Source organism: Artemia franciscana, chromosome 19 (assembly GCF_032884065.1).
Source record: "Artemia franciscana chromosome 19, ASM3288406v1, whole genome shotgun sequence".
Lineage (NCBI taxonomy): Eukaryota > Metazoa > Arthropoda > Branchiopoda > Anostraca > Artemiidae > Artemia > Artemia franciscana.
In genome coordinates, this window is record NC_088881.1 from 32,212,539 (window position 1) to 32,238,823 (window position 26,285).

The 26,285-nt window shown below is 33.9% G+C and overlaps 1 protein-coding gene across 2 annotated transcripts in view; it reads right to left on the reverse strand.

The window, feature by feature from the left end:
* LOC136039572 (hormone-sensitive lipase-like) overlaps window positions 1–26,285 on the reverse strand; it is a 56,864-nt gene that overhangs the window by 1,646 nt on the left and 28,933 nt on the right. For both annotated transcript variants that reach the window (XM_065723417.1, XM_065723418.1), the window contains exons 6-9: window positions 25,603–25,710; window positions 13,720–13,895; window positions 8,797–8,987; window positions 6,217–6,305 (exon numbers count right to left, since the gene is read on the reverse strand). In XM_065723417.1, the coding sequence (XP_065579489.1) occupies window positions 6,217–6,305; window positions 8,797–8,987; window positions 13,720–13,895; window positions 25,603–25,710 (564 nt within the window). The remainder of the gene's footprint in view (window positions 1–6,216; window positions 6,306–8,796; window positions 8,988–13,719; window positions 13,896–25,602; window positions 25,711–26,285) is intronic.

The following is a 26,285-nucleotide window of genomic DNA, read 5'->3' on the forward strand; positions in this document are numbered from 1 at the left end:
CAGATTTAGCATAGTGTAGAAATTATTCCATGAATTGTACTTAAAAAAGTCAGAAGATCCTGGCCCTCCGACGATTAGTGCATTCGAATAAAACTAGGAATGAAGTTTCTTTTCAAAAATTCTCCGCTGCCAATCAGACAGCCTGCCAATCATTTTTCGTACTTAATTCGGACCCCCATCTCCCCCTGAATTCAGATTTTCTATCATATAGAAATCATTGTATGACTTGTGTTAAAATGATAGAGGATCCTTGCCATTTTCTCCCTCAGACGATTAGTACGTATGAATAAAAACTAGGAATGAAGCTTCTTTCCAAAAGTTGTCCGTTGTTAATCTCATAGCCTGTCAATCATTTTTCCTACTTAAGTCAGACCCCCATCCCCCCTGAATTCAGACTTTCTATAATATTAAAATCATTATGTGACTTTGTACTAAAATGATAGATGATCTTGGTCATTTTCTCCCTCAGACGATTAGTACATTTGAATAAAAACTAGGAATGAAGCTTCTTTCGGAAAATTCACTGCTTTCAATTACAAAGACTGTCAATCATCTTTCCTACTTAAGCCAGACCCCCATCCCCCCCTGGATTCAGACTTTCTATAATACTGAAATCATTATATGACTTTGTGCTAAAATGATAGAGGATCCTGGCTATTTTTTCCCTCAGACGATTAGTGCATTTGAATAAAAACTAAGAATGAAGCTTATTTTTGAACATTCTCCGCTATCAATCTCATAGACTGTCAATCATTTTTCCTACTTAAGTCAGACCCCCATACACCCCTGAATTAAGATTTCCTATAATGTTGAAATCATTATATGACTTTGTATTAAAATGATAGAGTATCCTGGCCATTAACTCCCTCAGACGATTAGTTCATTTGAATAAAAACTAGGAATGAAGTTTATTTTGAAAATTCTTCGCTTTTAATTTCAGAAACTGTCAATCATTTTTCCTACTTAAGTCAGACCCCATACCCCCCCCCCCCTGAATTCGGATTTTCTATAATATACAGAAATCATTATATGACTTTGTATTAAAATAATAGAGGATCTTGGCCATTTACTCCCTCAGACGATTAGTATATTTGAAAAAAAAACTAGGAATGAAGCTTATTTTTGAAAATTCTCCGCTGTTAATCGCATTGACTGTCAATCATTTTTCCTACTTAAGTCAGACCCCCAACCCCCCCCCCCCTGAATTCAGACTTTTGTATTAAAATAATAGAGGATCCTGGCCATTTGCTCCCTCAGACGATTAGTATATTTGAAAAAAACTAGGAAAGCTTATTTTTGAAAATTCTCCGCTGTTAATCTCTTAGACTGTCAATCATTTTTCCTACTTAAGTCAGACGCCCCCCCTGAATTCAGATTTCCTATAACATTGAAATCATTATATGACTTTGTATTAAAATGATAGAGGATCCTGGCCATTTACTCCCTCAGACGATTAGTACATTTGAATAAAAACTAGGAATGAAGCTTATTTTTGAAAATTCTCCACTTTTAATTTCAGAGACTGTCAATCACTTTTCCTGCTTAAGTCAGACCCCCATCCCCCCCCTGAATTCAGACTTTCTATAATACTGAAATCATTATATGACTTTGTGCTAAAATGATAGAATATCCTGGCCATTTTCTCCCTCAGTCGGTTAGTACATTTGAAAAAAAAAAACTAGGAATGAAGCTCCCCAGATGATTAGTTTATTTGAAAAGAAAAGCTAGGATTGAAGCTGATTTTTGAAAATTCTCCGCTGTTAATCGCATAGACTGTCAATGATTTTCCTAATTAAGTAAGACCCCCCCCCCCCCCGCATTCACATTTCCTATAACATTGAAATCATTATATGACTTTGTAATAAAATAATAGAGGATCTTGGCCATTTTCTCCCCTCAGACGATTAGTACATTTGAATAAAAACTAGGAATGAAGCTTATTTTTGAAATTTCTCCGCTTTTAATCTCATAGCCTGTCAATCATATTTCCTACTTAAGTCAGACCCCCACCCCCCCCCCCTGAATTCAGATTTTCTATAATATTGAAATCATTATATGACTTTGTATTAAAATGATAGAGGATCCTGGTCATTTTCTCCCTCAGATGATTGATACATTTGAATAAAAACTAGGAATGAAGCTTCTTTCCGAAAATTCTCAGCTGTCAATCTCATAGCCTGTCAATCATTTTTCCTATTTAAGTCAGGCCCCCATCCCCCCCTGAATTCAGACTTTCTATAATATTGAAATCACTATATGACCTGTATTAAAATGATAGAGGATCCTGGTCATTTTCTCCCTCAGATGATTGATACATTTGAATAAAAACTAGGAATGAAGCTTCTTTCCGAAAATTCTCAGCTGTCAATCTCATAGCCTGTCAATCATTTTTCCTATTTAAGTCAGGCCCCCATCCCCCCCCTGAATTCAGACTTTCTATAATATTGAAATCACTATATGACCTGTATTAAAATGATAGAGGATCCTGGCCATTTACTCCCTCAGACGATTAGTACATTTGAATAATAACTAGGAATGAAGCTTCTTTCCGAAAATTCTTCACTTTTAATTTCAGAGACTGTCAATCATTTTTCCTACTTAAGTCAGACCCCCATCTCCCCCTGAATTCAGATTTTCTATAATATACAAATCATTGTATGACTTGTATTAAAATGATAGAGGATCCTGGCCAAGTTCTCCCCCAGACGATTAGTACATTTGAATAATAACTAGGAATGAAGCTTCTTTCCGAAAATTCTTCACTTTTAATTTCAGAGACTGTCAATCATTTTTCCTACTAAGTCAGACCCCCATCTCCCCCTGAACTCAGACTTTCTATAATATTGAAATCACTATATGACCTGTATTAAAATGATAGAGGATCCTGGCCATTTACTCCCTCAGACGATTAGTACATTTGAATAATAACTAGGAATGAAGCTTCTTTCCGAAAATTCTTCACTTTTAATTTCAGAGACTGTCAATCATTTTTCCTACTAAGTCAGACCCCCATCTCCCCCTGAACTCAGACTTTCTATAATATTGAAATCACTATATGACCTGTATTAAAATGATAGAGGATCCTGGCCATTTACTCCCTCAGACGATTAGTACATTTGAATAATAACTAGGAATGAAGCTTCTTTCCGAAAATTCTTCACTTTTAATTTCAGAGACTGTCAATCATTTTTCCTACTAAGTCAGACCCCCATCTCCCCCTGAACTCAGACTTTCTATAATATTGAAATCACTATATGACCTGTATTAAAATGATAGAGGATCCTGGCCATTTACTCCCTCAGACGATTAGTACATTTGAATAATAACTAGGAATGAAGCTTCTTTCCGAAAATTCTTCACTTTTAATTTCAGAGACTGTCAATCATTTTTCCTACTTAAGTCAGACCCCCATCTCCCCCTGAATTCAGATTTTCTATAATATACAAATCATTGTATGACTTGTATTAAAATGATAGAGGATCCTGGCCAAGTTCTCCCCCAGACGATTAGTACATTTGAATAATAACTAGGAATGAAGCTTCTTTCCGAAAATTCTTCACTTTTAATTTCAGAGACTGTCAATCATTTTTCCTACTAAGTCAGACCCCCATCTCCCCCTGAACTCAGACTTTCTATAATATTGAAATCACTATATGACCTGTATTAAAATGATAGAGGATCCTGGCCATTTACTCCCTCAGACGATTAGTACATTTGAATAATAACTAGGAATGAAGCTTCTTTCCGAAAATTCTTCACTTTTAATTTCAGAGACTGTCAATCATTTTTCCTACTAAGTCAGACCCCCATCTCCCCCTGAACTCAGACTTTCTATAATATTGAAATCACTATATGACCTGTATTAAAATGATAGAGGATCCTGGCCATTTACTCCCTCAGACGATTAGTACATTTGAATAATAACTAGGAATGAAGCTTCTTTCCGAAAATTCTTCACTTTTAATTTCAGAGACTGTCAATCATTTTTCCTACTTAAGTCAGACCCCCATCTCCCCCTGAATTCAGATTTTCTATAATATACAAATCATTGTATGACTTGTATTAAAATGATAGAGGATCCTGGCCAAGTTCTCCCCCAGACGATTAGTACATATGAAAAAAAAACTAGGAATGAAGCTTCTTTCCAAAAATTGTCCGCTGTTAATTTCATAGCCTGTCAATCATTTACTCCCGCTCTCAGAGACTTTAATTTCAGAGACTGTCAATCGTTTTTCCTACTTAATTCAGACCCCCATACCCCCCCCCCCTGAATTCAGATTTTCTGTAATATTACATAACGTATTAAAATAATAGAGGATCCTGGTCATTTTCTCCCTCAGACAATTAGTACATTCGAAATAAAAACTAAGAATAAATCTTCTTTTGGAATATTTTTCTGCTGAATTTGGACACATGTACCCTCCTCCCCACTATTATAACGATTTTATATACTGTAGAAACCATTCTAAAGATTGTGATCAAGGACTAAATTTAAAGAACGCATAACACTTTTTCGAGTTTCCTCACTGTTTGGTGTACGGACTTAATCAAATCGGGATCTTAACAGGTCAACTCTGTAACATTCATCCGTATTGTTATATTCATCATATTGATGACATTCAACATATTGTTAAAGTTTACCATACATAGACACAGAGTAGCTCCAAGGATAGGCATAACTTAAACGAAATTCTAGAATCCAAAGCCTAATGATACATTAAGCGCCTAATTCTAGGCTATACCTAGGTAAGTCTTTCCAACTATCACACGAGTATCAACAATTGCGTATTCTACCAGCTGTTAGCAGAAGGGTTTTATAATTACAAGCCAAAACAACCATTCGTTGCTCAAGGATCTTCATAATCTCGTTTTGGCATCATAAATCTAATTTTTTCAGTGCTTACTGGTCAAGTCCAGTGAACAAAACACGACGATATGCCTTTCTTGATCGTATCCCTTCAGAGGGTCATATATGCCAAATTTAAGCCGAATTGTTCCATTTCCAAGCTGAATAATAATATCATTTTAAAAATTACGAAGACCTTCCAGGATGAATTTCTGAAACCTTCTGATCCAATAAAAAACAGACAAAAAACGAATACGCACACCTCATGAGTTTTTCCAGCCGGAAAGGGGTCACCAATGATAAGTTTCAACCCGATTAGTCCACTTGTTTAGGAAACCATTGCCAACAAATAAACATAAAAAAGTAGCTTATGTAAAGTACTCATTTAGGTGTTAAGAGTCTTATGGATTTTCGATTCATTGGCAGCGGTGATAGCAAAGAACATTATATTGCAGAAAGAAAAACCATGGCAAGAATCGAAACGAGGAGATAACTAATGGGAATCTGCGGATAACTAATACAATGTAAAGTATCAAATAAAGAGCCAAAATAAATAAGTAAAACTGATGTGTCAAACTTGACGATGTCCGGCCTTTCGTCCGTAGAAATTCAAATATCAAAAATCTGCCAAATCCCACATGCAACTACATATTCATAAGCTTTTTGATACCATATGTTTTTACATTATTTTTTGCCCATGTTTCTTTTTTTTTTAATTTGGCACCTATATATAACTGATATTGATAAACTCAACTGAACCCGGGAATTAAGGTCCAGTCCTCCTACCAAACTGAAAAGTTTTGAAGTAAAAATTTACTAGCAGTCTTTCTAGTTAGTCTAGTATTGTGATGTTTGTTTGTTTAACCATTAAATGGTTTTGCTTAGACTCGAAATAGTATTGCTTTTGTTTTTGTTTTTCATGTAAAGGAGTTATGCATGAACCTACCGATATTGCATATCGGTCAGGAAAAATTGAATTCCTCTATTTTAAGATATATATGGTAGTGTAAAGCTCCACTTAATCAATTCGAAAAATCCTAGTTCATGTTCACTATTCTTAGTACTTTAATAAATTAATGGGTATTGGTTTTGAGTTTATTGGAGAAGCTAAACTTCAAAACCATTTGATTAGCTTAAGTTGGCAGAGATAAAGCAGGGGCTGTCCAATAGCGACTAAGTAAAAGCCGCAAGGTATACCTGCTGTAACAAACCTAGAGGCAGTTATAATGCAAGGGATAGTCCCAGTTTTAGGAGGAAATATTTAACAAGAAAGAAAGGTTACCATATCATTCTTTAATCTATCACTACTACATTTTATCTAAGTAGAAAGATCTAAAGAAAAGTAAAAAGATCAACTCAAAGACATTTACCAACAAAGATTACTTTCTCCCCAGTCCACCCAAGCAACGTTTTGTTTTCTATACACCATGCATAAGCGTGTACTACTTCTTCCAGTGCCCTGCAAAAAAGGAAACATAGATAAATAAAGCAAAAAGCCAGCTTAGGGTATACAGAGTATCTTTTCGTTATCTTTTTCTATTAATAGGCAAAAACAAATAACATGAAAATAAAGGGCTCTGGAAAATACAGGAGTCTGGAAACTTTAATTTCCCCTCAGCGGAGAAATGAGAAAAATAAAAAGTTTCCTATTCTCCTCAAACGCGTAAAACATACAGGAAAAAGATTTCATGCAAGAAATCTTTAAAATTTGTTAATAATCAAATAGTACAAATTAAAATAATAAGTGAATCTATTCCCCATTAAAAACATGAAAATAATAAAGTATTGAGTGCGAAGGAAAAAAAAACAAATCGATGACATTAAACACGACATACACAACAATTCACATAATTATATTTCGAAAAATTTCACTCGTGTATTACTTCTTCTAGTGTCGTGCAAAACAAGGACTATGGATAAATAAAGCAAAAAATTGACTTAGATATGCAGATTACCTTGTTTATCGTGGATTAGCCCGGCAGGTTGATAAAATATTCAGTCTTATTTTCCTACTATCCTGGTAACTAGCCCAGTAAAATTGTTCCCCATTCCCCTATTTTCCTATAACAGGCAAAATACAGATTGCATGAAAACATGGATTATGTAGTAAAGGGTGAATTTCTCAGTTAAGATAGTGAGACAAATAATACAATTAAGCCCGAATATTTTGATTTTATATCAATCAATCAATCTATCTATTCATTGATACTGATAAAACAATTACAAAACATAAAGTAATTACCAAACCCAAGAAGCTTAGCTAGTAATGGGTCAACAAAACAAAAATAAAACACTTATAAGTCACATATGAAAGAAAAGAAAAAAAAACTGAAACAAGACAAGGCCATTTATCATATAGGATATATAGAAGGAAAATTAAACGTATAACCGAAAAAGAATTGAAATGAAGAAAAGAGAAAAAATTAGGATGGAATACAAAATATTTTCGAATCGGAAAAAAATATATTATATAAAGAGAAGAGAGACATATAAATTTGGGTAAAATAATAATAATATTAATAATAAAAAAAGAAACACCATTAAACTCGAAATACCAAACGAGAAACTGTCTTTACAGAGAGAAATAGAGGTACAACACAAGGGATGGTTCCACAGTATCAAACAGAAAAGAGGAAAAATTACAAAATGTAAGAAAACAGCCAAAAAAAAACTCTTGAGAAAACGTTTGTTTAACAAAAAGAAATTGTAAATAGCTTTATGTCAAATATTACTGATCATATAATAAAATATTGTACAAAAATAAAACTAAATAAAAATAAGATACGAAAATCGAATATAGAGAATAAATTATTACATAAAAAATGTGTATAGTAGATAATAGTAAAGAAATTATTAAACTATGTATCACAATAAAATTAAAAATAAGAAAATAGAAACGTACAAATAAAAATATTATGTTAAAATTGTATACTGTAAGACATTGAATACAATTCCAGCCGAAAAGGATACGCCAGAATAAAAAAATAGTAAACTAACACCACTAAACATAAAAAGAAACCACAATGAGAAATCTACATCTAAAAACAATTACAGTTCTTTGCCAATATATGGCAAACAACTTTGTATCCTCAAATAACGCGCCTTTTATACCCTTTATTCTGGAACACCTTAATAATAATTCGTGATTATGTACTTGCCAAATTCCCCTTTTCCTCTATTGCCGTTTTTATTCTTTTTTTTAGTTACTGCAATGTTTTTGTAATTTAATTGTAAGTTTACTGATTTGCCCTTTATCTTTGATGATTTTGCTTTTTAATTCCTTTTAATTTTAAGTGATTGACTTAATGTACTGTTTTGAAAATTTTTTTTTCTTAGTTTTTACTGACATATAAAGCGAATTCGGCTCTATAGAGCTTGTGATAGCCTTTTGAAAATAAATATTATCTTACCTTATCCTTAGAGGGAGCTGCGTGGAAGGATCTTTCCTTGGAGGAATTTGTCATGGGGGAAGAGAAATTCCATGAAGGGGGCGCTTGATTTTCTACCATTATTGTGAAAGAAGATAACAAAAAATAAGATAATGAAAGACGGATTAAGAAAGCTAGATCACGTTTTTTAGATGATGAATGTCAGGCTGTCAAAGATTAGGCTTTTTGACCATCCAGCTGGGGCAAAACAAACAGCTGCTCATCCGTGAGTTTAGCAGGAAGATATCATAAGAATGGATTTAAAAAAAAGTGGAACTTCGTGGGAGGGGTTAAGAAGTGAGCATTGTGGTGGAAGTAAAGGGGGGAAGCTGTGCTGGCCTCAAGCGGCATCGTGCTGCGGTGAACTGTTAGTTGTAGTAGTAATGGGCAAGTGTACTTTTTTATAAGATTTTACAATTTCCTGAGAAGGAGAAGGACATCTACTGTCAGCATCTATTCAGAAACAGGACTAATTGCTCAAAACGGAAAATAGTATCACTAAAAAAAATGAGCGAGGACTACCTTGGATAGGGATATGTAGGCGCAAGCGAATAATCAACAGCAATCATAGGGACACCAATATCTTTTGTCCACCTTCTTAAATATGCAGCGTGAGACTTGGAGCTCTGAGCGATAAAACCGCCACCGTGGCACTGGAACATCAATACTGGGCTTGGTGGCTCAAGTGGGCCTTTCTGCTTACCACTACCAATCTGAAAGATTTTTTATAATTACTATAAAAGCACTTAACATACACTTTTATTTACAATAATTTAAACTAATATGATTATATTGTCGCATATTACGATTAAAGCGGCAACTTTAACTATATTATGACCATAATATTATGGTAACCTTTACGAAAAGATGCATGGTTTAATAATCCAGGAAGTGGGTGGAACTGGAAATAAATTGCAAGAAACATGATTCCGTGACTCATACCTATGGATTTGAGAAATCGGCGGGACTAGAGCTTCTGATAAAAAAAAAAGAACGAATTTTACGAATCCACAGAAGTTTTTATGGACTCGCTATCCACTGAGCACGACATTTCAGCAGTTACGGAGAAAGCAATTATGTTTTTGTATAAGTGTCCAGGCTCAATTTCAACGCTCAATCAGTTGAGTAACCTCATCGAGATAACATCGTAGTTCCATCGAGAAAGTTACGGCATCTGCTTCATATATAGAGTTTAAAATTCTTCCTCCCACCAGTGATGCTTGTAGCTTCCATTCATTTCGAGTTTATTTGCAAGTTGAATGATGGAAAACCATGGGATGCAATCTCGACCCTGCCCAGTTCTATTGGGTTGTTCAGAATGAATTATATCACCCTATTTTGGTGGTTCCCCACTGCCCTCAACTCTCTCCTTGCAGTTTTTCACTGTAAATGCAAAATCTACTGCTCAAATATGCAATGCATTTGCGAAAATAATGGCATGAAATGTACCTGGGCCTGGTGATATTGTTTTATTTTGTTGTTTTTTTTATCACATTTGTATATTATATAACTGAAAAAGTCGAGAATATTTTAATTGTTAGATAAACCATCTAAATGGATAATAGCTGTCATTCTACATTTTAAGACTAGTTTCTTTCAGATTCAGCGTGGTTTAACACTGATGGAATATTTAAATAAAGTTTTAATTTTATGTTCAAATAAAGGTGATTTTCATAATCACCATGATTTAGTATCCTTTTCTAGACATCAGTTTTGTTGTTGTTGTTGTTGTACATGAAAACATGAAATTCACTTCCTAAAAATCAAACTTAACCTCAAAAAACCTAATTTTTAGGTCAAATAAAGGCTATTTTCATAGTTACCGTGGTCTAGTACCCTATTCTAGACATCAATTTTGTAGTTGTACGTCTTTATCTGGAAACAAAAATTTCAACTCCTTAAAATCAGCCTCAACCTAAAAAAAACCTGATTTATAATTTTACGTTCCAATAATCGTGATTTTAATAATCACCGTGATATAATACCCCATTCTAGACATCAATTTTGTTGTTGTACGTCTGTATATGGAAACACAAATTTCACCCCCCTCAAAGTCAACTTCAACCTTAAAAAAACATATTTGTGAAACAGATAAGACTAGATAAGCAAACATTGTATATTTGGAATCGTATCAGGGGGGGGAGGGGGGTAATATCAAACTAGAATGATTTGAGACTTCTCTAGCGAGGCTGACGAAAAAAAGCAAGTATAAAACAGATGTGTTCATTAGAGTACTGGGGCAAACAAAAACAATATCATTTCAACGTAAGAAATTAATATCTTTAGGGAAGTGAAAAATCTTTTCTATCCTTTCCAATAATCACCACACAAGAGCTACATGTCTGAGATGGTAAGTGCTTGCTCTGGTAAGTACTAGCTCTGGTAAGATGGTAAGTACAAATATATAAATATTACTACAAACATTAGGCTGGTAATTTTATCTTGTCTGAAGTTATTTTTGGCTAAATCTGTTTTTGCCCCTGTACATACTGAATTTTATTTCAGAAAGCATAGCGGTTCAGTTGCACGTTTAGTTGCAGTCGGACGCTGGATTCAGTTATACGGGGTTCAGTTACATGAGGGTTCAGGTGCAATGGAACCCTTTTTCAATAACATTTTTTCAACAACATTTTTTCAACAACATTTTTTCAACAACATACAACCCTTTTTTCAACAACAAACCTTTTTCAACAACATTTCAACAAGTTATTTTTGGCTAAATATGTTTTTACCCCTGTACATACTGAATTTTATTTCAGAAAGCATAGCGGTTCAGTTGCACGTTCAGTTGCAGTCGGACGCTGGGTTCAGTTACATGAGGGTTCAGGTGCAATGGAACCCTTTTTCAACAACATTTTTTCAACAACTTAGAACCCTTTTTTTAACAACAACCTTTTTCAACAACATTTCAACAAGTTATTTTTGGCTAAATCTGTTTTTGCCCCTGTACATACTGAATTTTATTTCAGAAAGCATAGCGGTTCAGTTGCACGTTCAGTTGCAGTCGGACGCTGGGATCAGTTATACGGGGTTCAGTTACACGAGGGTTCAGGTGCAATGGAGCTCTTTTTCAACAACATGTTTTCCCTTCTTGTATTTTAATTTTTTGAATTGTTTATTTCAAAGATCGCCAGCGTCCTATCGAGACCAATTTGAATTTCCTTACATTTCTAGTATATTGTCAATGAAAATATACTCATTGATATATATATATATTCTGATCATCCATATAGGTCTACTGAGTCTTTAAAAAGTATACCCTATTTTTACCTTTTCCCTCTAAAAGCATTTTATACCCGTCAGAGCTCACTTTGTATCTCGCCTATGTAGGAACATCTATAAAATACCGACGAGTGAAAGCATATCAAAATATGCGACGTTAAAATATGATAAGCCAAAATAATAGTGCCTCTACCTCTGTCTCTTTTCTTTACCTTTAGCGCTTTATTTGACACCTTATAGGACTCTCAATCGAGGAATAAACGGTTAAAGCTTTGAGCAGTATATTGCCACTATTTGCATAATCTATTAAGTTGCCCATTATATTTCTGAAATAGTCTCGTTTTAGAAAAAAATCAGAACTAGGATCCTCTGCATGATTTTAGCAAGAAAAAAGAAAATAAGAAAAAATATTGGATAAGAAAAAGGCTTTAAGGTATCGGTTGGCTGATTCAATTTTTCAAAAGATCAACATGATGTGCCTTGATATTGAGCTCTTCGGTTATTACATTAAATATTATTAATTATATATTAAGATTGCATAATAATACTACTTATTATTCTTTACACACCTGATTATAGACAAAAAAAAAAGTCAATCCCTGGGATACTTTCATATTTTTGTTCTGTTTTTTTTTTAGCGTTAATTTCATAAAAGCTCACGTCAATTCTTTTTGGAAAATATGTTACAGAATTTGCTATGAGGAAACTGATACCCACTCTATCTCTGAATTTGCTTGAGTTACTTTCGCATACATTGTGTTCATTAGTGTGTATAAGAGGAACAAGGAGGAAGTGATAACAAACATACATAACATAAAGACAAATAAAACTTATTTGGTAATAAAATAAAATGTAATAATAAAATAAGTATTGATAAAATAAAGAAAATATAATGATGAAGTAAATATAATGTAAATAAAACAAAAAACAGAAAATGAAATGCAATTAATAATCTTACTATTATTCAACTTTAATTCGTGTTCTGCAAAGGCTCAACAACGAAAATACTTTCATCCCATTTTTTGTCTTTTAGTATTAAAGACACGCGCTGCTTGGAATAATTTTGTGTTTTGCATTTCTGTTGTGTTACAGCTTAAGTTTTCTTTTATATTCGTCTTTTTTATTTTGTTTCTTTTCCATATGTTTGTAAGCGGGTAAAAACAAACTCATGTACTAATTACATATAATATATATATATATATATATATATATATATATATATATATATATATATATATATATATATATATATATATATGCATATATATATATATATATATATATATATATATATATATATATATATATATATATATATATATATATATATATATATATACATATTAATATATATATATATATATATTAATATATATATATATATATACATATATATATATATATATATATATATATATATATATATATATATATATATATATTAATATATATATATATATATATATATACATATATATATATATATATATATATATATATATATATATGTATATATATATATATATATTAATATATATATATATATATATTAATATGTATATATATATATATATATTTATATATATATATATATATATATATATATATATATATATATATATATATATATATATATATATATATATATATATGTATATATATATATATATATATATAAATATATATATATATATATATATATACATATTAATATATATATATATATATATATATATATTAATATATATATATATATATATATATACATATATATATATATATATATATATATATATATATATATATATATATATATATATATATATATATATATATATATATATATATATATATATATATATATATATATATATATATATATATATATATATATATATATATATATATATATATATATATATTGACCAGGCTATTAAGTACAGATAAAAATGAAGTACAGCCTCAAAATGTTTAGATAAAAAGGAACCACAAGAACTTTTGCGCAACTGTTACCTAACTAAAAGAAAAAGAGTTCTAGAACACAACTAAACTAAAATCTACTCAGTTTCATCAGACTTACCATACCCTCTCTCCAAACACTTGACATGAATCTTGTATGAATAGCGTGAGGTGCTCCATGAGAAGTTCCAGGAGATATAGTAGCCCAGCTAAACCCATTGGTACACAATTAAACTAAAATCTACTAAGGTTCATTAGACTTACCATACCCTCTCTCCAAACACTTGACATGAACCTTGTATGAATAGTGTGGGGTGCCCCATGAGAAGTTCCAGGAGATACAGTAACCTGACCAATCTTAACAGCCACCGGAGGGATGAACAACTCAGCCAAAACTGGTAAACGTGCTGCACTTAAACTTAGGATCCGAAAGTAAATATCTAGAATAAAGAACAACATAACCACATACTCTTCTGCCTACGTACTTATTTCCTTACTTACTTAATTTTTATTTACTTACTTTCTTACTCTTTATTTTTTATTTACTTACTTACTGTTTATTTACTTACTTTTACTTACTCATACTTTTTGTTTACTTACTTTCTTACTTTAAACATGACAGTGACTTCTACCAAAATGCAACATTTAATCGACCGCCAAGATTTTCAATATGTTCGATACATTGGAAGCACGTTTGGAAGCCAAATCGATCAAGTTTTTCGATTGGGAAGCACGTTTCAGCTGAATAGAAGTTTTGAATAAAAACAAGACACAAAAAACCTACCATAATTCCTTAAGTGCCCGCTTGGTTGCATAATAGTACTACACCCTAAATATATCGTGGTCTTCCCTGGTTACCAGTCTTTATTCAGAGCCACCTAAAATACAATACGTTTTCGTACCATAAAGGTGGCACCAAGACAGTATCGAGAGGGGTTAGGGAGTTTGATCCACTCCGCCCCTCAAAAAAGAAACTTTTGTTTAACTCGCAAAAACGAAACACAAATCATGTATATAAGCAATTTTTGAAGCGTTTTTCCAAGTTTTTGTAAGCCCCCCCTTCCCCGAACATCCTAGATATGGTCTTGGGTGGCTCCTTTTTTTCTGTTTACTTCCAAAGGTTTTTATATATATATATATATATATATATATATATATATATATATATATATATATATATATATATATATATATATATATATATATATATATATATATATATATATAATATATATATATATATATATATATATATATATAGTTGCAGTTTTCAACCCTAAAGATGTATTAGCGGAGGTCTTTACCAAAATGCCTGATTTATTTTCATTTTTCACTGACTGAAAATTATCCTGGTTTATTTTGTCTTCTGTTTCTTCGTGTTTTCTTTCGTTTTTTTATGGGTATCAAGGGTTATTGTAGAAGATATTTCGAAAGCAAATCAAACAAAAGCAAACGCAAATAAACCGAAAAGAAAAACCTAATAAATTTGCGATACGCAAGAAGCAATAAAGTGTCACTGTGGCACGTAAAGGTATATATATATATATATATATATATATATATATATATATATATATATATATATATATATATATATATATATATATATATATAAGTTACTGTTTTTAACACTAAAAATGTTTTAGCGGAGGTCTTTGCCAAAATACCTGCTTGTTCGTTGTTCAATAGCTGAAAAGTATCCTATTTTTGTTTTGTCTTTTGTCTCTTTGTTTCTTCATGTTTTCTTTCTTTGTTTCTTTGTATGGGCTTCAACGGTTTGTAGAAGATATTCCGAAAGTAAATCAAACAAAAGCAACCGCAAATAAAACGGAAAGAAAAACCCAATAAATGTGTGATATACAAGAAGCAATAAAACGTCACTTTGGCACATAAAGGATGAAACCGTTTTGTTTAAGTTATCATAGATTTCAGCCTAAGACTGAAAATAATTCTATTCTACAACTTACTCAACCCCACAGTCATATACGTGTAAATAATAGAAACTCAAAGCCAAAGACGAAAGAAAACTTCTAGCATTTGAGACGAGATGCCTCCGACCCATTTTGAATCAAATATACTGATCGTATTGCGAATGTGAAAGTAAGTAAAAAATCCAGTCCGCTGATACTGTTCTTAGTGAAATAAAGAAGCAGCAGCAGCGCAGGTTCGGCCGCATCAAGCAAATGGGACCAAACCGCCTCCTAAAACTGACCCTGTAAGAACTTCCTTGTGGTCTTCGTCAATGAGGCCAGCGATGAAAAAGGTGGACGAGAAATTTGTCAATCCAGTCCGCTGATACCGTTCTCAGTGAAATAAAGAAGCAGCAGCAGCACAGGTTCGGCCATATCAAGCAAATGAGGCCGAACCGCCTCCCAAAACTGACCTTGTAAGAACCTCCTTGCCTCGTTCTTACAAGTTCTTGTAAGAACTTCGTCAATGAGGCAGGCGATGAAAAAGATGGACGAGAAATTTGTCAACGTTAAGATAGCCAGGTTATCGCACACTGGACCAGAGCAAGTACCGAGCCGTTGCATATGAGTTGGAAGGAGAATCGATCCCCACTCGGTCCAAAAGATGGGTAAGACCTAAGCAAGTAAAAGATTTTAAACTGAAAGTAATTTGCGCGGTATCCGAAGAGGACCTGAAAGTGTAATGGCCACTTACCATTGAGTCAAATGAACTAGTTAAACAGCTGAACAGACACCTTTCTCAAGTAAATTTGAAAATGTCAGTTACGACCTATAGATGTTATAGAGATGAAGCAATAAGGCTCAAAGGACTGTATCTCATAGGAAGATCCTTCTTTTTAACTAAACCCATTAGAATTAAAGGGTGCAACCTCCATTCTGCTGGAAAGGATGTAAATTTGCGAATCCTGTTCAGTAACGATTTCTTTTTTTATCTCTCTCTCCTTATTTTTATCAGCCAGAGTAGTACTGTCAACTTTAATTTGAGGTATAACTTGAATCTGGTTCTTTGAGGCAGGAGCATTAACTGTAGTATCTTCAGCAGCTCCAACCATCTTCTTCGTAGTCGAAGGTTCAACAATTTCCTCTGATTCTTTCTGCAACTCCTGTTCAGTAACGAAATTTTCTTTTTCTTTTTCTATCTTCTTTTTATCAGCAAAAGTATCATTGTCAACTTTAATTTCTGAGTTAATTTGAATTGATTGAATTGATTGTTAATTTAATCAATATCTCCATTATTTCTTTAATAATGGATGGGGTTGAAATAGTGAATAATGAGTAGTAGAGTGATGATTTTCTGGAGCGGTGGAGGTAAGGATTGTAAACTATTAGTTACTCCTTGTTCCTGTTATTGTTCACTGAAACACCTTATATTTAGACAGTATTAATTGTCTCTGTTTTTACCTCCCGTCTCCAATTTGAGGAACACAAGAAAAACCAATGCTAATCCTTCTTAGATCACGGCTAGGGATGGGCATAGTGAGGAAGAACTGGCAGAGTAAGTGGAGGGATATGATTAAGGAGAGAAAAAGGTCCTTATCCCACAGCATAGTTATTTATTTAGCTTGACATTGCTAATAAATTCAGACCAAGGATTTTATGGGAATAGAAGTGAATTGGCTTTTGTGGACAATTAAAGACAAGCTCCAGATGAGATTCTGGAATCTCTACGTAGAGATGCCGGGAGGCCTACAATATTTCAAATGGAAACCTCCTACAAAATGTAAAAATTAATGAATTTTATACAAAAAATAATAAATTTGTTGTACCCAAAAGAGAAGAAAAGTCAAGAAATGTTTGGGTCAAAAGTTACAAACATTTAAATTAATCAAATATAAGCGATGTTTTTTTTTTGGTTTTTTAGTTTAGGAAGGTGTGTTTTTAGATGGAGTCCTTTAAGGTTAGTTTTATATGTGCAAGTTCCTCTTTGGGTAGGTCATTTTTCATTTTGCTCTTATGCTATGTTAAGCTACAGAGTGCAACCCAGGCAAACAAATACACACCCGAGAAAAACCCGAATTTTAAAAGAAGAAATGCTAGTTGGCACTGATTCCAGAGCTTCAAACGAATTTCAAATGACAGTTCAAATAAAAAGTTGAATATTTAGATTTTATGTGAAAAATAAAATCTTTTTCATTTTTTAATTCACTCAACTCAAAAGTTATAAGCATTTCAAAGATACATTACAGTTGGCTTTATTGCTCAAAGACTAATTTTTCATAAGCTTCAATTACTTTCACCTTTTGATTGTAGGATCTCATTTTCAGTGACTGATTCATTTTCTATATAATTGGATTTACAAATTGCCAGCCCGTAAAAAGAATGGTTTGGATTTTAAATAAAGATAGCTTGACTTCCAGTCCATTAAAATTTAAGAAAAATATATCATGTATGTATGTATGTATCCGATTAATGACACAACTTGACGACTAAGGTTCTTGATTCGGCCCTGTAGTGTTTTGCTACAACCGGGTTTTATCTTTAGGTTCCATCTTGCCAAGCAGGGCTCGAACTCACTGCACCACCACAGGACAAAAAGAGAAGAAGAATATATCATTGTCAAGTCAATATTCATTGTCAAGCCACTGTCATTGTCAATACACTGGAAATTTTGAAGATTTGTCATTTCTGAAATTTGTTGCCTGAGTGGATTGGTGCGCTGGTTTCAGTATCCTTTGTCTGAGAGGCCGAGGATTCGAATCCTAGTGTACCCAATTATTTAGTTTGGGACGGGGGTCAGTGGCATGACTCTGTAAGCTCAGCCAGAGTCGACCCAGCTCTAAATGAATACCTGGAGAAATCTGAGGAAGGTAAACAGGAAGGGTTTGCGAAAGCACAGGATAGTTGGCCCCCAACCCCCCATTGCACTCCCTGGCTGAAGGGCCAAGAAACGGAGATCAGCGCCGCCGGTAGGGCTTTAAAGTCTAATTCCGTATTCTTTACCTTTTCTTTACCTTTCAATATCGCCAACTAATGTTTACTGCCTCAAAGTAATTGGCACCATACGTACCAGAGCCACAATAAAAAAAAAACAAAAAAACATGATGATAGCTGACAACAATTTATCGATAAATAATGACAAAAACCGATCAATATCATAGTGCCTGTGAAATGACAGCCAGCCAAAAGAGGAACATTACCTAAAAATCTAGATACTTAAAATTCATATAAATTTCCATTTGGAACTTTGTGAATCACCTTTTGCACCGCGTGAGACTTTTGCACCGCGTGAGAGACTTTTGCACCGCGTGAGAGACCTTTCCCCTCTATGAAAGTTTTTAAGCATCAAACAAATTATAAAAACTCTTATTAAGCATAAAAACTGCTACAGATATTTGCACTCCGATCAATGGTGGCTAAATGATTGCCGACAGACCAAAGTCTAAACATGAGCCTGGCGAGTCATTTAGCAATGACAACATTTTTTTTTTCATTGTACAGTAAAATCAGGTTAGGTACAAGAGGTTGCCAACTTTTCAAAATTGTTTACACTAGGTGGCAGGCGCCACTCGTGATGACCTGCTCCACGAAGAGACGCAACCTAGAAAAGTTTGCCGCATGTGACGGTCATTGCAAATATCGACTAGTGCCACCAAAATGCAGGATAAACTGTCATTTAAATTCTTTTATGTCTATTATTATCACTGTTCTTAACCAATAACGACCAGTGTGTAAAGTTGTGTCAAAGGGAGAGGGGGTTACTCCCCCTCCCCCAAAAAATTGTCAGGCTCGTAAAAAAACAAAATAGATCCATATAAACACAATTTTGTAGCCCCCCCCCCCAAAAAAAAAAATTAAGCCTTACTAGTGCGCTAATTTATCTTATTTATAAAAAATAATGTTATTTGGTCTGAACTTGGCCGTGAATATGATTGCTGTTTTTGGTTATTTCTCATTCAATTCAAAATATTAACTGAGAAAAAAACCGTTGACCATTACAATTGCTGAAAAAGACGAAGAAGAAGAAAATAGCACGGAACCTGAGACTGACATCACTAGAAATGATTAAAGCTTATTTACAGCTTTTGAGGTCAAGAGGTTGATGTCTCGAGGTATCATTGAAGTCTTGCAGCGTAACTGAAACATAATGATAGCATTTTCTCAAACCTACTCACAAATACAAGTTTTTAAAACTATCTTTTATTTGACAATATTCGTTTGAAAATTACACCTAAGAACAGATAACTTCGACTATCTTAAGTAAACAAATATACAACGTGAATAACTCTATTTTTTGTAAAAGATAAAAAAAACAACTTTGGTTTGTAAGTTAAAGCCCAAGTATACTTCGGCTTCTAAGTTTGGCACCAAAATATACTTTAGCGTTTAGGCTTTGGCTAAGCCAAAAAGGCAATAACTCCAATTATTTTAGGTAAACCAATAAATAAGTCGCGAAGTATGCATTTTTTAAGACACATAAACCGAACTTTGCTTTGTAACTAAAAGAACAGGTATACTTTGGCTTCTAAGTTTGGAGCCCAGGTATTTTTTAGGCTTTGGCTAAGCCAAAAGAGCGAAATTTCCAATTAACTTGGACTTTTTTAAGACTGATCACCATACTTTTCTTTATAAGTTAAAGCCCAAGTATACTTCGGCTTCTAAGTTTGGCACCCAAATATACTTTCGCGTTCAGGCTTTGGCTAAGCCAAAAAGGCAATAACTCCGATTATTATAGGTAAATCAATTAATAAATCGCGAAGTATACATTTTTTTTTTGTTGAAGACAGATAAACCGAAGTTCGCTTTGTAAATTAATGAACAAGCATACTTCGGCTTCTAAGTTCGGAGCCCAAGTATTGTTTAGGCTTTGGCTAAGCCAAAAGGTAACATTTCTAATTAACTTAGGTTTTTTAAGACTGATCACCATACTTTGCTTTATAAGTTGGAGCCAAAGTATATTTCGGCTTCTAAGTTTGGCGCCCAAATAAACTTTTGCGTTTAGGCTTTTGCTCAGCCAATAACTCCAATTATTTTAGGTAAACCAATAAATAAATTGCGAAGCATGCATTTTTTTTTTAAGACCGATAAACCGAACTTTGCTTTGCAAATTAAAGAACAGGTATACATTGGCTTCTAAGTTTGGAGCCCAAGTATTTTTAGGCTTTGGCTAAGCCAAAAGGGCAACATTTCCAATTAATTTAGTTTAATTTTTAAGACTGATCACCATACTTTGCGTTATAATTTAAAGCCCAAGAATGCGTTACCTTCAAGGCTTTAGGTAAGGCAATAATTATATAACGCTCATTTCGCTTTTCTACTGTACGCACTGGACTAGCTACTCCGTAATGTGTTCACAGAGTTGCATTACTGGTCCATGGAGGCAATCTAAGCAGATATTTTGCATATTTGTAAAGACACTTTTTTTTGTCACTGACTTCTGTCTGGGAGAAAAGAGACCAAAATGGGGCAAGTGCAAGCAAATGGGGAACTACAAAAGCATTATATAAACTAGCAAGGATGCGATGGTTCAAACCTGAACTTCAGCGCTACCAACAGGCCATATGCCTTCCTAGTTTTATTCACAAAAAAATCTTAAGCAAGACCCATGTCGATCGGAGATTATTTCCAATTGGGACTCCAAGGTACGTAAGACGCTCTTGTTCTTGTACGACGTTCACACCAAGAGATACAGCAACGGCATCTTGGCAATGGCGATTAAAAACTATAATCTCACTCTAACTATGACTAAAATTGAGACCAATACGATTATATTCGTCTGACAATATACAGAAGTTTTCTTCAATCCCTGCTTGTGTTCTACTTACATTCAATACGTCATCTGCGTAATTTACTAATGAAACGTCTATTCCTTTAAAACATGTCGTGAACATGTCCATTTCGTTAACAAGAACGAGCACTAGGCATTTGATTAAAAATGTGATAAAAATTTAAGTTTATTTTTGACGCTACTGAAATCTTTAATCAATCTGTTTTAGGTGTTGATTCTTTTGATGAATCTATTGATATCAAATTTCCGTTTTAACAGTTTTGGTTACTATTGAGCCGAGTCAATCCTTACGTACAATTCGTTACCATGACAGGTTTGATTGGTCTGAAAATACAATAACATTAAAGACCAACGGTAGATTGTGACAAGTTAGAGAAAAAATAAACAAAAATAAATAAAAGGCTTAAAAACAGTAAACAGAGCTAAGAAACCAAAAACAAAAATCAAAAAAAGACAAAAGCCAAAAACAAGGAATTTCTCCAATATTTTAAATGTAGCAAAAAATGGTAGCATAAAATTTATAAGGCATACATCCTAAGTCAAAGGCTACTTGTTACTAGATTCCAAAGTTCAAATTGACCCCCTCTCCAAATAAAAGAAAAATACTTATTTTCTCGTCTTTTAACTGATCGACTCCCTTACATAGAAGAGCTGATATAAAAAGCTAATTTGATTGCTTAGTTTTCATTCCTCCAAGTTTTCTCTACCCTCAACTGTTGGGCTAAATGTAAGTTTTTGGAATGACAGAGATGTGATGAAATAAGTTGAAATGAGAAATTTTGAAAATCTTTTTCGCTATATCGTGAAAACTTTTTGCTGGTTTAGTCTCATGGCTATAAAATGAGACATTAACCTACTTTATTTTAACTACGATTAATTTTGAAGTAATTTTCCCCTATAATTTCGAGAAAAATATTATTATATAGCCAATGCCCCTTGACTCTCTGGATGTGATTCTCTCTTGCCTCCCCCCAATTAAAAATGGTAGAGGTATGCCCCTGTCTCAGTGTTATTTAATTTATCAAAAATTGACGAAAAAAATCCATTAGAATCAAATCACCATAATAAACAATATGATTGGAAAGGAACTGACTAGGCAAAAATATTTGTGGCTGTAAAATTCCAGTGATGGTCCCTCAACACTCTTGATTTCAAAGGTCACACTCTTGATTCTTTCCTATTTCAAATATATGTAATTTTAGGGGGGGGGTTACAAGCTCATTTTTGGATTTTTTTTTTTAACATTTTTCCAACGAAATGAACAAAAAGTTCGGTTACGTAAACATTTTACTATCTTATGGAATCCCTCTGAAAATTGTGATTATGATTAAAGCCCTGTACGCTGCACAAGTGTGTGCAGTCCAGGCGGAGAGTGGTCTGTCACTTCGTAAAGGATGTTTACTACCCCGGTAATGTTTGCAAAATTTACTGACTTTATGGTTCAAGTCTGTCGCTTTAGAGGAGGCATTAAACTAGGCCCTGAGCGTGAACTATACGATTGAGAGTTTGCTGACGACTCCCACTGCCAGGGTGATATTCAACATAATTCGAATGAACAAGCAGTTAAAGTTGCTTCTACTGGACAGATGAGTGTCCATTGAGATAAACAAAAAATCAAACCAATTGGAGTTATGAGGACCCTGGCTTCAGGCAATCAATAAGAGGGTTCAAAATCAAAAATCAAAATCAAATATCAAAATCAAAATTCAAATATCTTGGTATTACAGTGCGCCAAGATGAGAACTGCAACAGAGAAGTCATGCTGCGCAAAGCGCATGCAGGTGCAACGTTTTCGCAGCTGAGTAGCGTTTGGAAATTTAGAAACTATTCCCAGAAGCTGAAACTCAAGACTATTTAGGAGTAATGTACTCTTTGTACTTATGTATGGATGCAAATCACGGAGCTTTCAAAGAACGCTGAAAAATGACGACTCAACTTTGAAAACTACCACCTACGTAGAATCCTTACAATCAACTATATCGATGGAGTTACAAATGACTGGTATTACAGTGCGCCAAGATGAGAACTGCAACAGAGAAGTCATGCTGCGCAAAGCGCATGCAGGTGCAACGTTTTCGCAGCTGAGTAGCGTTTGGAAATTTAGAAACTATTCCCAGAAGCTGAAACTCAAGACTATTTAGGAGTAATGTACTCTTTGTACTTATGTATGGATGCAAATCACGGAGCTTTCAAAGAACGCTGAAAAATGACGACTCAACTTTGAAAACTACCACCTACGTAGAATCCTTACAATCAACTATATCGATGGAGTTACAAATGACTAGATAAGGACAAATAATGAACAGCCATTGCTGACGAACGAAACAAAAGTGATGGGATAGGGATAATGAGGGAACGTAATCCACAAGAATGAATGACGCCATCCCGAAGACAATGTTAGTGTTCTTCCTGAGGGTAAACTGACTTAAAAACTTAACCCCTCAGTCACTCCTTACACACACCCCCCCGCCCCTCATAAACCCTTTACATTCCAAGTATACCTCGAAATAAAACAGAAACAAGTTGCATCAGAGTAGGCAGATATCGAATTAAAAGCTGTTATCTCTCTTCCTCTCGGTTTCATTGTCTCTCTCTTCTTGAATATGGACGGATGTCACAATGGCTACACAATAAACAAAAAAAGACAGAAAAGGACAAAAGAAACGAGGCCAGTTTTTGGCCAAACAAAAGACAATTTTCGGCCAGTGAATAACGAAAACAAAGCAAATATTCCGGAAAAGTAACAACAGCTTTCCTGATGAAATTCCATTTGTAGTGCTTTATACAGAAGATTTTTATGACACAGCATATTTAAGCTTGGGCGCATAGCCAATGCTGCTGGATCTTAATAAATGCTAATAAGACTAAATTAGTGTCAAATACGATCATTCTCCCTAGAGATCATGGATTTTTTATCAACATAGAGATAGAGTTTGGCTCTTCACAACATACAAGACAAAAAAAATATATTTGAGAAAAGAATAAAATCAATAAAGAAGGCCTATTTTTTTAAGACGCTGCCCAGTACCCTCAGATGGTTAAAAACAGCCCTATTTCACCGCGTCCCAAACTACTGGCCATCTAACAAACACTTAAATCCACTGAAAGAACTCAATGATGGCGACTTTGCAAATGACGTTCTGTTCATTTACAACACGACAAAAATGAACTAGGGCATATACCCACTAATGTTGGACCTTCCATAAGTGCAAATAAGACTTAATAAGGGTCAAATACAGTCATTCTCCGGTGGGTTAATGAACTCCTGGCAAGCAGAAGTTGAATGCGGTCATTCTAAATAGAGCTCATGGACTTCCGGTCAACAGAAGTCAAAACACTCAAGATGTGAGAGTTCAAACGTCTCGGCAGCGTTATTATGCAACTTATTCTTATCATTCTTAGCCAACGTACAAAGGTCATGAAAGATGGCATTGGCTATCTTTGCCTTCAATTGCCTCAGAAATATTTGGCGAAATAAAAAATGTCCAAAGTAAAAGCTGAGAATCTGTAACAGCAATGTTGTTTCCGTTGTGCAAAAATATGCAACTAAGAAGACGACTCAGACTATTCAATGACAGTTCCCTAAGGTCTATCTTGAATACAATGGATGGAGATCATAAGGAACGACAGAATCTGTTGTACAATAATCTATAGCCACGTCTTCAGTGGCACTAGAAAGCAGCAACAGATATATTGGGAGTGATTTTGCGAACAAAAGTTGGTAGGTTGTCACATAACACATTGCGTTGGACAATCCCTTGTCACCGCAAGTCAGGAAGGAAAGAACAAATCTTGGTAGGTTACTCGAGAGGGAGGATCTATGGTCTAGAACCCAAGACAGGTCATTGTGGCCAGCCACTGTTGCATAATAAGTCTCCAGGGTTGAGATAACCTAAGTCTAAGTAAGTAAGACCCATCATATTAAGTTGTTGCCTCTCATAAGTCTAAGTAAGTAAGACCCATCGTATCAAGTTGTTGCCTCTCCGAAGTCTAAGTAAGTAAGACTCATCGTATTAAGTTGTTGCCTCTCCTAAGTCTAAGTAAGTAAGACCCATCATATTAAGTTGTTGCCTCTCCCAAGTCCAAGTAAGTAAGACCCATCGTATTAAGTTGTTGCCTCTCCTATTTTAACAAGTGATTGAAAGATGATAAAAATTGACAGAAAAAGATAGATAAAGAACAATAAATATACAGAGAAAGAAAGAAAGAAAGAAATAATATATTCAGAAAGAAAGACAGAGAAAGAACGATAAAAATAGATGGAAGAGGGACAAAAGAAACGGAGGAGGGAGTGGGAACAGATTGGTGGTTGACTTACCAGTTTCAGCCAAAAACCAGAACGACTGAATAAATTCAACGGACGCATAAAAATAATAAAAAACGATAAAAATAGATGGAAGAGGGACAAAAGAAACGGAGAAGGGAGTGGGAACAGATTGGTGGTTGACTTACCAGTTTCAGCCAAAAACCAGAACGACTGAATAAATTCAACGGACGCATGACGAGACAACGACACAACTTTATTTCTGCGTCTCTTGTGATTTACCAAGTAGTAGGCACCTAAAATAAAAGCAAAGAATAACTCAAATTCTTATTCCATAATTCAAAGAATTAAGTCTCCTATCTCTGCATTCCCGGCCATATGGAGTTGGGGAGGGGGGGAGGAGTCATTTTTGCTGTTGGCTGCTTATTTCCTTTTATTAACAAATCCAACTTTCTTAAGAGAATAAAAATATATTTGGTTGAGTATAGTATCAAAGTGTTTTTATATATGTTTACAAATTTGTTTGGTTTTGCAAAGGCAGTTCATTGCACTGAAAACTCAAACCACTAGATCAATATCATACACTATACTTCAGAAGTTGATCCCCTTTCTCGAAGGCAAATAAGCAACTTATTTGACAAATAAGCAACTTTTTCTCTGTTTGTTTTTTATTGTGCTTTTTAGTTTTTTCTATATTCCCCTGTTCGGTTGATTATTCTTCTTTATTTAAGCTGAATAAACTATTTATCGATCCAGATCATGGGTCTCCAAACTGTGGCCCGTGAGGCTCTCTTATCAGGCCCTAAGAGACCTTTTAATCGCCAAATAAAGATGATATCATGTGATTTCATTTAATGTTTAATCACTGAAA